General features: G+C 40.5%; 1 protein-coding gene across 4 annotated transcripts; it reads left to right on the top strand.

Moving 5' to 3' along the window:
• The first annotated feature begins 1,459 nt into the window (after nt 1–1,459).
• LOC124008224 (CCR4-NOT transcription complex subunit 9) lies at nt 1,460–12,349 on the top strand. Of its 4 annotated transcripts, none has more exons than XM_046319351.1 (8): nt 1,460–1,675; nt 2,226–2,405; nt 2,521–2,636; nt 2,759–2,868; nt 3,051–3,160; nt 10,541–10,639; nt 10,755–10,846; nt 11,030–12,346. In XM_046319351.1, exons 1-8 carry the CDS (start codon nt 1,658–1,660, stop codon nt 11,208–11,210), a joined length of 906 nt encoding a protein of 301 aa, XP_046175307.1. In that variant the 5' UTR covers nt 1,460–1,657; the 3' UTR covers nt 11,211–12,346. The 4 variants fall into 4 exon arrangements, with proteins under 4 accessions (XP_046175307.1, XP_046175309.1, XP_046175306.1 ...); XM_046319353.1 differs by having other exon boundaries at nt 1,480–1,675; nt 11,042–12,342; XM_046319350.1 differs by lacking the exon at nt 1,460–1,675 and adding an exon at nt 1,764–1,862 and having other exon boundaries at nt 11,030–12,349.
• Nucleotides 12,350–12,760: the final 411 nt, after the last annotated feature.

Below are 12,760 nucleotides of genomic sequence, written 5' to 3' on the forward strand. Positions count from 1 at the left end.
TTGCATTCAATGCTAATTCCTAAATAGTACACAAAATATGCACCATCACCAATATGATTTGTTAAATCTGAATCAAAGAGCTTCATGTTGGTTATTATTAGCTATGGCAGTAGTGACTCTTTTATAGCCTCTGTGACCTTTGATCCAACGGATTAAACAGTCTATAATGGTCAAACATACTCAGCAGTCAGCATTGATCTAGGTGATCAAAGCATTACTCAGCTAAGTAGCAGTCAAGCAGGCCGATTCTTATTATCCACATTGACAGGTCAACTAGTTTGTTTTTATACAAGATGCATCCTACTGCTTTGGTCTTGTTACGCTGAAGATGCAACCACTGAGGCTATAGGCTGTGCTATCCAGCCCAGTGTTTCTGAAACCTGTTTCTGTGCTAGGGACTGTGTTCTAGCCAACTGTTAAAGGATTAACTAACATCAATTAATGAACACCTGTCTATGGTTGCATCACATCATCCTCCCCCAAAACAAACAAATACAGTTGGCTGGACTGGTTAATGAGTAATGCTACAGAGGGGATCTGGATGGATTGAGCTGCTTTTTTAGAACTGGGCACTAAACAGACAAATATTTGAGCGTTTATTGGTGCAGTGGAACACTCCTCCTACTACCTGGTCCTATTGGCATACATTAACTTCAATGCCTATGAATAAAAACAGATAATTGTTTAAATAAAATGAAAGTCTAACTCCTTGTTTCACTCTGTGATCAACTCAAACTTTAGTTGCTCAATATGTAGGATGCAGATCATCCGAAAAAGGGTGTTCATGTTATGTACACACTTCACAATTGTGAGTATAAATAAAATGAATAGTATCAAAAACTACCACTCTGTTATTATCAATGTAACTAAGGTTTATATTTATGCATGTAGTAATGGGAGTGTGGCTCAGTTGAGAGAATGTGGATCAACACCCTTTTTTCATGGGCCTCAAAGTCAAAACGCACAAAAATGACAACCATGAAATACACCAGTAGATGTAAAGTACTCCACAAATTCCTATATAATTAGATAAGAGGTAGCATATCGAAAATATGAATTTCATTATTTTGGCCGTGATGGAGAGCTTCAAATCCATGAAGCATTGAAGGTCAATTGTGACTTTTTTCAAATGTAACCTTTATTTAACTAGGCAAGTCACTTAATTAAGAACACATTCTTATTTACAATGACGGCCTACACCAGCCAAACCTTAAACAGGACAACTCTGGGACAATTGTGCGCCACCATATGAGACTCTCAAACACGGCCGGTTGTGATACAACCTGGAATCGAAACAGGGTCTGTAGTGACGCCACTAGCACTGAGATGCAGTGCCTTAGACCGCTGCGCCACTCGGGATCCCGACTGATTGAATTATCTACAAATAATAATCATAATAATCATTATTTGTAGATCTCTCATTCGGGAGTCGCCCACTGTCGGCTGCAATGTAGAACAAGTGCATAATATTGAAGGTCCAAAACAGAAAAAGACGGAAATAGTCACGAAACTTTCCCAGCGGATCACTTGAGGCACGTCTGAGTTGAAAGGTTGAACGCAGTTGCGCTCTCGCGAGATTCGTTGCCTGTTTTCACAACAGAAACATATTTTTATATTTTACGAAACGTTTTTCTAAAATATCCAAGCGCTGCATAGAATGCTGGCTACAGGAGCAGTAAGTACACAAACGATATTGCTAGCTTGCAAGCGTTATCTAGCTAGGTTAACAAGAGCTTACACAAGGTTTTTTTTTTTTTTTTTGCTAGCACAAGGCCAGTTACTGTCCTGACTTTGGCCAGTAGAGTTGCTATTAGCTAGCTAATGCTAAACGTGTTACAAAGATGTTTCGAACACCTCTTGTGGTAAACTGTTTGGATAATACATGCATTTGAATGAGCTAGTTATGGTAGCTAACTATGGTGGCGAACTATTTGGGAGAAAGTTACTGTATCCATGACAGTAACGTTAATTGACATATTGTTGTTGACAGTTGTTAGCTACCGTACAGTAGCCAGCCAGCTAGCTCCCTAGCTAACTCATTCATTCATGCAGGTGGCTAGAAACCCATTGCATTTACATTTACATTACATTTAAGTCATTTAGCAGACGCTCTTATCCAGAGCGACTTACAAATTGGTGCATTCACCTTATGACATCCTAGCCCTGTTGTTAATTCAAACACTTTGTCAATTTAGCTCAATGTGTCCACCTCTCCTGTAAAACAGGCTGTAACCACGGCTCTGGCCCAAGTGGATAGGGAAAAGATCTACCAGTGGATCAACGAGCTGTCCAGCCCAGAGACCCGTGAGAATGCCCTGCTCGAGCTCAGTAAAAAACGGGAGTCCGTGCCAGATTTGGCTCCAATGCTATGGCACTCCTGTGGGACTATAGCTGCTCTCCTGCAGGTAAGATTGCGGACGACACTAACTGGCCAGTCTCCAGCAAGATGGAGCATGGTTTTCCTCTGTGAGTGTGGCTCTAAACTTGATGATGACCCGCTTCATACTCTTTCATAAATAGGAAATAGTCAACATCTACCCCTCAATAAACCCCCCAACCCTCACCGCTCACCAGTCCAACAGAGTATGCAATGCATTAGCACTTCTGCAATGCGTGGCCTCTCATCCAGAGACAAGGTGGGTCCCTTGATTTCTCTCTCATCATGATTGAATTGAACAGTGCACTTATCCAAAACAGTCAGTGTATTTTCTTCTATATGATGTGAAATGTGTAACTTATGTACTGTTGTTTTTCACAGATCGGCATTTCTGGCAGCTCACATTCCTCTATTCCTGTACCCCTTCTTACACACTGTCAGCAAAACACGACCATTTGAGTACCTCCGACTCACCAGCCTAGGAGTCATCGGTAAATATCCTTTATATCATTTTTGTGCTTCTATTGCTATGATGCCTTGTCTCTGTCTTTTCTTCTCTCTATCTCACTCTCTGATGTTGTCATTGCCTAAGTAATGAAATTATCCAATTACTTTGACAATACAGTATGTGTCATGTATGTTTCTCTATAACTTGTTCCTGTTTGATTGGCAGGTGCCTTGGTCAAAACAGATGAGCAGGAAGTGATCAACTTCCTGTTGACGACAGAAATCATTCCCCTGTGCCTTCGCATAATGGAGTCTGGCAGTGAGCTTTCCAAAACGGTATCTCTCGCAGTAGCGCTCTGGTTCTGTAGCTCTCTCTCTCTCTCTCTGTAGCTCTCTCTGTTAGAGGTCGACCGATTATGATTTTTCAATGCCGATAACGATTATTGAAGTACCAAAAAGCTGATACCGATTAATCTGATTATTTATTTATTTTTTAAATGTTATTTTTATTTGTAATAATGACAATTACAACAATACTGAATGAACACTTATTTTAACTTAATATAATACAGCAATAAAATCAATTTAGCCTCAAATAAATAATGAAACATTTTCAATTTGGTTTAAATAATGCAAAAGCAAAGTGTTGGAGAATAAAGTGCAATAGTGTGAATATGTGAAGTGCAATATGTGCCATGTAAAAAAGCTTACGTTTAAGTTCCTTGATCAGAACATGAGAACATATGAAAGCTGGTGGTTGCTTTTAACATGAGTCTTCAATATTCCCAGGTAAGAAGTTTTAGGTTGTAGTTATTATAGGAATTATAGGACTATTTCTCTCTATACCATTTGTATTTCATATACAGTGGGGGAAAAAAGTATTTAGTCAGCCACCAATTGTGCAAGTTCTCCGACTTAAAAAGATGAGGCCTGTAATTTTCATCATAGGTACACTTCAACTATGACAGACAAAAGGAGAAGAAAAAAATTCCAGAAAATCACATTGTAGTATTTTTTTATGAATTTATTTGCAAATTACGGTGGAAAATACACTTTTGTTATTGACCAAATACTTACCTCAATACTTTGTTATATACCCGTTGTTGGCAATGAGAGTTCAAACGTTTTCTGTAAGTCTTCACAAGGTTTTCACACACTGTTGCTGGTATTTTGGCCCATTCCTCCATGCAGATCTCCTCTAGAGTAGTGATGTTTTGGGGCTGTTGCTGGAGAACACAGACTTTCAACTCCCTCCAAAGATTTTCTATGGGGTTGAGATCTGGAGACTGGCTAGGCCACTCCAGGACCTTGAAATGCTTCTTACGAAGCCACTCCTTCGTTGCCCGGGCGGTGTGTTTGGGATCATTGTCATGCTGAAAGACCCAGCCACGTTTAATCTTCAATGCCCTTGCTGATGGAAGGAGGTTTTCACTCAATCTCACGATACATGGCCCCATTCATTCTTTCCTTTACACGGATCAGTCGTCCTGGTCCCTTTGCAGAAAAACAGCCCCAAAGCATGATGTTTCCACCCCCATGCTTCACAGTAGGTATGGTGTTCTTTGGATGCAACTCAGCAATCTTTGTCCTACAAACACGACGAGTTGAGTTTTTACCAAAAAGTTATATTTTGGTTTCATCTGACCATATGACATCCTCCCAATCTTCTGGATCATCCAAATGCTCTCTAGCAAACTTCAGATGGGCCTGGACATGTACTGGCTTAAGCAGGGGGACACGTCTGGCACTGCAGGATTTGAGTCCCTGGCGGCATAGTGTGTTACTGATGGTAGGCTTTGTTACTTTGGTCCCAGCTCTCTGCAGGTCATTCACTAGGTGTGGTTCTGGGATTTTTGCTCACTGTTCTTGTGATCATTTTGACCCCACGGGGTGAGATCTTGCGTGGAGCCCCAGATCGAGGGAGATTATCAGTGGTCTTGTATGTCTTCCATTTCCTATTAATTGCTCCCACAGTTGATTTCTTCAAACCAAGCTGCTTACCTATTGCAGATTCAGTCTTCCCAGCCTGGTGCAGGTCTACAATTTTGTTTCTGGTGTCCTTTGACAGCTCTTTGGTCATGGCCATAGTGGAGTTTGGAGTGTGACTGTTTGAGGTTGTGGACAGGTGTCTTTTATACTGATAACAAGTTCAAACAGGTGCCATTAATACAGGTAACGAGTGGAGGACAGAGGAGCCTCTTAAAGAAGAAGTTACAGGTCTGAGAGCCAGAAATCTTGCTTGTTTGTAGTTGACCAAAGACTTATTTTTCCACCATAATTTGCAAATAAATTCATTAAAAATCCTACAACGTGATTTTCTGGATTTTTTTTCCTAATTTTGTCTGTCATAGTTGAAGTGTACCTATGATGACAATTACAGGCCTCTCATCTTTTTAAGTGGGAGAACTGGCACAATTGGTGGATGACTAAATACTTTTTTGCCCCACTGTACCTTTGACTATTGAATGTTCTTATAGGCACTATAGTATTGCCAGTGTAACAGTATAGCTTCTGTCCCTCTCCTCGCCCCTACCTGGGCTCGAACCATGAACACACCGACAACAGCCACCCTCGAAGCAGCGTTACCCATGCAGAGCAAGGGGAACAACTACTCCAAGTCTCAGAGCGAGTGACGTTTGAAACACTATTAGCGCGCACCCCGCTAACTAGCTAGCCATTTCACATCGGTTACATCAGCCTCATCTCAGGAGTTGATAGGTTTGAAGTCATAAAGAGCTCAATGTTTGAAGCATTGCGAATAGCTGCTTTCCTTAAACTCACTAAAGTGTTGTTTGAATGAATGCTTTCGAGCCTGCTGGTGCCTACTATCGCTCAGTCAGACTGCTCTATCAAATCATAGACTTAATTATACCATAATAACACACAGAAATACAAGCCTTAGCTTCTGGATTCGACCATATTAATTACCTATCATCTCGAAAACAAAACGTTTATTCTTTCAGTGAAATACGGAACCGTTACGTATTTTATCTAACGGGTGGCAACCCTAAGTCTAAATATTGCTGTTACATTGCACAACCTTCAATGTAATGTCATAATTATGTAAAATTCTGGCAAATTAGTTTGTAACGAGCCAGTCAGCCCAAACTGTTGCATATACCCTGACTGCGTGCAATGAACGCAAGAGAAGTGACACAATTTCACCTGGCTAATATTGCCTGCTAACCTGGATTTCTTTTAGCTAAATATGCAGGTTTAAAAAATATACTTCTTTGTATTGATTTTAAGAAAGTTGATGTTTATGGTTAGGTACGATTGTGCCTTTTTTGCAAATGCGATTTTGTTAAATCATCCCCCGTTTGTCAAAGTTGCCTGTCTATTTCTTCCTAACAAAGTCTTCACACAGTTCACAACGAGCAAGGCGGCCCAAACTGCTGCATATACCCTGACTCTGTTGCAAGAGAAGTGACACAATTTTCCTAGTTCAAATAAATTAATGTTAGCAGGCAATATTAAGTAAAAATGCAGCTTTAAAAAATATATACTTGTGTATTGATTTTAAGAAAGGCATTGATGTTTATGGTTAGGTACACGTTGAAGCAACAACAGTCCTTTTTCGCGAATGCGCACCCCATCGATTAAATGCAACGCAGTAATATCATCAACCATGTGTAGTTAACTAGTGATTTTGATTGTTTTTTATAAGAGGTTTAATGCTAGCTAGCAACTTACCTTGGCTTCTTACTGCATTCGCGTAACAGGCAGGCTCCTCGTGGATGCAATGTGGTTAGAGCGTTGGACTAGTTAACCGTAAGGTTGCAAAATTAAATCCCCGAGCTGACAAGGTAAAAATCTGTCGTTCTGCCCCTGAACAAGGCAGTTAACCCACCGTTCCTAGGCCGTCATTGAAAATAAGAATGTGTTCTTAACTGACTTGTCAAGTTAAATAAAGCTGTAAAAAAAAGGTGTCCAAAAATACAGATTGTAATGAAAACTTGAAATTGGCCCTAATTAATCGGCCATTCCGATTAATCGGTCGACCTCTAGCTCATAGCCTGTCTTCTCTTGAGAGCCAGGTCTGCCTACGGCAGCCTTTCTCAATAGCAAGGCTCTGTTCACTGAGTCTGTACATAGTCAAAGCTTTCCTTAAGTGTGGGTCAGTCTTTTTTAGGGCCAACTAGCATTCTAGTTTGCTCAGTTTTTTTGTTAAATACTTGACACATTGGAAATAATTATCTTTTTGTTTTCTCATGATTTGGTTGGGTCTAATTGTGTTGCTGGCCTGGGGCTCTGTGGGTTCTGTTTGTGTTTGTGAGCAGAGCCCCAGGTGATGGCTTTGTTATGGAAGGTTTGGGAACCTCTTCCTTTTAGGTGGTTGTATAAATGAACCTCTCTTTTCTGGATTTTGATCATTTGTGGGTATTGGCCTAATTCTGCTCTGCATGCATTATTTGGTGTTTTATGTTGTACAAGGAGGATATTTTTGCAGAATTCTGCATGCAGTTTCAATTTGGTGTTTGTCCAATTTTGTAAATTCTTGGTTGGTGAGCGGACCCCAGACCTCACAGCCATAAAGGGCAATGGGTTCTATAACTGATTCAAGTATTTTTTTTTAGCCAGATCCTAATTGGTATGTCGAATTTTACTTTCCTTTTGATGGCATAGAATTCCCTTCTTGCCTTGTCTCTCAGATCGTCTCCAGCTTTGTGGAAGTTACCTGTGGTGCTGATGTTTAGGCCAAGGTATGTATAGTTTTTTTTGTTTTCTAGGGCAACTGTGTCTAGATGGAATTTGTATTTGTGGTCCTGGTGACTGTATCTTTTTTGGAACATCATTATTTTGGTTTAACTGAGATTTACTGTCTGGGCCCAGGTCTGGCAGAATCTGTGCAGAAGATCTATGTGCTGCTGTAGGCCTTCCTTGGTTGGTGACAGAAGCACCAGATCATCAGCAAACAGTAGACATTTGACTTCAGATTCTAGTAGGGTGAGGCCGGGTGAGGCAGACTGTTCTAGTGCCCTCGCCAATTCGTTGATATATATGTTGAAAAGGGTGGGGCTTAAGCTGCGTCCCTGTCTCACCCCACGGCCCCGTGGGAAGAAATGTGGGGTGTTATTTGGCCTATTTTAACCGCACAATTTTTGTTTGTGTACATGGATTTTATAATGTCGTATGTTTTTCCCCCAACACCACCTCATGCCAAGTTGAGTCGAAGGCTTCGAAGGCAACAAAGCATGGGAATACTTTGCCTTTGTTTTGGTTTGTTTGTCAATTAGGGTGTGCAGGGTGAATACGTGGTCTGTCGTACGATAATTTGGTAAAAAGACAATTTGACATTTTCTCAGTCCATTGTTTTCACTGAGGAAATGTATGAGTCTGCTGTTAATGATAAATATATAGGATTTTCCCAAGGTTGCTGTTGACGCATATCCCACTGTAGTTTTTGGGGTCAAATTTGTCTCCACTTTTGTGGATTGGGGTGATCAGTCCTTGGTTCCAAATATTGGGCAGATGCTAAGGTTGATGTTAAAGAGTTTTAGTATAGCCAATTGTAATTTGTCTGTATATTTTATCATTTCATTGAGGATACTATCAACACCACAGGCCTTTTTGGGTTGGAGGGTTTTTATTTTGTCCTGTAGCTCATTCAAGGTAATTTGAGAATCCAGTGGGTTCTGGTAGTCTTTCAATAGTTGATTATAAGATTTGATCATGTAAATGTTTTTGCTGTTCTTTGTTATAGAGCCAAATAGATTGGAGAAGTGGGTTACCCATACATCTCCATTTTGGATAGATAATTCTTAGTGTTGTTTGTTTAGCATTTTCCAATTTTCCCAGAAGTGGTTAGTCTTCAATTACGTTGAGCTGATCTCTGTCTCTCGCACGCTCTCTCTCTGTCCTCTCGCTCTCTGTCTCTAAAGATAAATGTATTTCAACTAGGGATGCACGATTTATCGGTGAACGTATCGAAATCGGCCAATATTAGCTAAAATGCCAATATCGGCATCACCCCGATGTCTAGTTTAACGCCGACGTTAAAAACCGATGTCAAAGCTACCGTGCACACATATATAACGAAGGTACATGACGTAATAACGCCACGTACAATTTTGCGCTACACGTGCAACTCAGTATTCCTAACCTAGCCCGCAATGTCTACTGTGTGGATCGAGCAGTCAATTGAAAGAGTAAGACAATTTCAGCGAGACAACTCAAAGGCGAAATCCATTAAAGCCAAGATATTGGCATTCATTGCCCTTGACAATCAACCGTTCTCTGCCGTGGGTGATATTGGCATTCGCCGACTGGTCGAGCACCGGTACACACTCCCAAGTGCGCTATTTTTCAGATGTTGCCTTACCAGAGTTACAGTAATAGCCTCACTGCTATTAGCTTCACGACATACATACTATGGAACGCCGTTTGGGTCTTTGCGTGTGAAAAAAGATACAGTAGCACTGTCAAAGTTGTACAAAACAAGTCTGCAAACAAGCAAACACCGGACACGAACGATGTGTTTACAATACCGCATTTGTAATAAAGCATCATTTGTTCGACCGCAACTTCTAGGATAGCTAACTTTAGCTTGGTATCTAGCTAGCACCAATACAACCAGCCTGAAAACAATGACCAGTAGAAACTACTATTATTACTATTATTCTTAGCTATGATTTAGGAATCCTTATGAGTAAGTATTAGCTAGGTTGCCACTTGTTGTTCGCCTATTGAAATTGAACTTCAGTTTATGAAAATAAATGGCTATCTAGCTACTTAACCCTGTTTCGCAAAGCTAACTTTATAAGCAGCCAGCTCGCTTCATCTGGCTAGTGAGGCTCGCCGGACCAGGTTGTGTCGTGAAGCTAGCCACCGCAAGGATTAGGCACAATAGTGGAATTTGCAGTTTTCCTTCAATATAAAAGTATGACATTGGCAGTGATGCAAATGAATATAAATTGTATTATGCCATACTTTTATTTTGAAGGGTAACTGCAAAGTCCACTATTGTGGCTAATCCTTATTGTGGTTGGCTTCACATAGATGGGTCTGATCACCATTAATCAAATAAGAAATGTCTTATAAATTAGGGTTATTTTAGATGACACCTAGCTAAATAGTTAGCAAGCTAACTATAGCTACAGAAACCGGTTACGTCATGTTATTTGAAACGTCAAATAGTGTTATTTGACGTGTATCTTTTTTGACACGCAAAGACCCAAACGGCGTTCCATAGAAATCCTTGTTGAGAAGGAAACAAGTGAACAACGAAACAGCACAGCAAGTAAGTGAAAGGAAGTGGTTTTGATTATGTTTCACTGGTAATAGGGACCTACGTAAATGCCACCAAAATAACCTTTTGGTCTGTGTGTGTAACCTTTTATTTAACTAGGCAAGTCCGTTAAGAACATTATTATTTACAATGACGGACTACCCCGGCCAAACCCGGATGATGCTGGGCCAATTGTGCCCCGACCTATGGGACTCCCTAACACGGTCGGATGTGATATAGCCTGGATTCGAACCAGCGATTGTAGTGACGCCTCTTGCAATGAGATGCAGTGGCTTAGACTGCTGCGTCCGTGTGTGTGTGTTAACTATTTAACTGTACTAGAATGCTTAAAAGGCCGCAAAAATTTGAATATCGGTTATCAGTATTGTTTTTTGTTTTTTTGCATGGAAAATATCAGATATCGGTATCGGCCAAAAATGTCATATCGGTGCATCACTAATTTCAACCCAAATTTTTTTGTCTGACAGGTAGCAACTTTTATACTACAGAAAATCCTACTTGATGACACAGGGCTGGCATACATTTGCCAAACGTATGAACGCTTCTCCCATGTGGCCATGATACTTGTAAGTTCAAGGTTAACCAATATTCAAAATATTATACTTTTCTAGACACTGTTTGCTTCCTGAATAATTTTTTTTAACGTTTAAAAATATATATATTTTTTTGTCTCTCTTTCAGGGAAAAATGGTTCTTCAGCTCTCCAAAGAGCCCTCTGCTCGTCTTTTGAAACATGTTGTCCGCTGTTACCTACGTCTGTCAGACAACTCCAGGTATTGAAATCAACTCTTCGACCCGCTGTTGCTTGTCTCGTTTAGCCTAACATATTGGGGAAATGATGTTGGGCACTGAAAACAGTGGATGTGGTCATGGTCTTATCTGGATAGATAATAGATTCTGCTGATAGTGACTTACTCACTATCATAACTAACATGACTTTGTTTTTCTCACCTCTGCCCCCACACCAGAGCCCGAGAGGCCCTCCGTCAGTGTCTACCAGACCAGCTTAAAGATACCACGTTTGCCCAGGTCTTGAAAGACGACACCACCACCAAACGCTGGTTGGCACAGCTGGTGAAGAACTTACAGGAAGGCCAAGTCACAGACCCCAGGGGCATCCCTCTGCCCACACAGTAGCTCTCCTCACTTCTCCAGCAGGGTTGCACAATTATGGTAACTTTCCAATGATTCCCAGGTTTACAAAGACTTTCCTGGAATCCGTGTGGAATAATCAGAAAATCTGGGAATTTTGCAACCCTACTTACCATGCAGCTGCACTGAGTGATACCCACCAGCAAGGACCCAGCTTCCAGAAACAGGAAACCAGTTTGAATGACAGACGGTCTCATAAAGGGCTGCATATTTTGTGAAGAAAGACTATTGAATGAAAGACCTCTACTCAGCTGTTTTCTCACAGTATATTTCATTCAGATCAAACTGTCTGCCCTATCTCCAGAAGTATATGGATGCGTTTTCACTTGTCCTCAAACTATTAGTTCTATATTTTTTCTCAAGGAAGTTTTGGAGTCTTCACTAAGTGTTCTGAGATTGAAGTGTACGACAGAGTAAAATGTTACACCTTGACGTATGCGGTACTGTTTATGTGGCATACTTTCTCTTGTGTAATAACATATTACAAAGTAACTGCTTTGTAGTTACATGCATGTGTTATAGATATGCACATCTCAGATAGGCTAGTGAATGGAAATCAACTGAAATCAAGCTGCTTCTGTGTTGTGTATATTACAGAGGTTGCTGCAAGGTAAACGTGTTGGCGTGCTTCAGTGTTAACAGATAAGGGACCCCCCCATTTGAGCCTTGGCCCTGTCTATCTATGTGAAACCTGAGCTGCTGCAGTGTATTATTGATGCTCTGGAACCTGAGTGGAGACTCGGTCAGAAAAAATAAGTTAATGTTCTCAGTGCTAAACTGTAGAGGTAACTCCGGCCTCAACACAGCCTTGTTCTCTGTCAGTGGCAAAGCAGGTAGCCTAGTGGTTAGAGCTTTGGGCCAGTAACCGAAAGGTTGCTCGGTCGAATCCCTGAGCTGACAAGGTATAAGTCTGTCATTCTGCCCGTGAACAAGGCAGTTAACCCACTGTTCCCTGGTAGGCTGTCATTGTAAATAAGAATTTTCTTAACTGACTTGCCTAGTTAAATAAAGGTTAAAAAAAAAACATTTGAGTAATGCCTCTTCTCTTTAAACTCTCCTCTGACCTGGCTTATTCATCATTTATAAAAACACTGATCTGATGTGCCAAGTGTGAGTGTACTGCATCTTTGATGAGTACGGTGTCTCCCTTTAGGTAATTGTCCCCTGTTCACTTGGGTTCATTGCAGCAGGTTTAGTTGTCTTTATCTTGAACAAATTCCGAATAATTTCAATACGTTAACATGTTTAAGTTCTGTTTTATAAGTCATTAAACAGTGTATACAAAATAAGTCATTAAACAGTGTATACAAAATAAATTCAATGATGTGTAGTATACTGTATATACAGTAGAGTAATGTTGGTAACATGGGGTTAGTCATTTATGGAAAAGTATGACCTCAGTTGTTCAGTTTGGGGCACCTACGTAACCTTTCACCTCATTTATGAATGAATAGTACCTTTTTATATTTATCAAAAGAAGACCTAAAATGTGTAGCTGAAGCTTAAAGTAATAACAGTTTTTGATCTGGGCTGTT

This window comes from Oncorhynchus gorbuscha, linkage group LG21, assembly GCF_021184085.1.
Source record: "Oncorhynchus gorbuscha isolate QuinsamMale2020 ecotype Even-year linkage group LG21, OgorEven_v1.0, whole genome shotgun sequence".
In the NCBI taxonomy this organism is placed as follows: domain Eukaryota; kingdom Metazoa; phylum Chordata; class Actinopteri; order Salmoniformes; family Salmonidae; genus Oncorhynchus; species Oncorhynchus gorbuscha.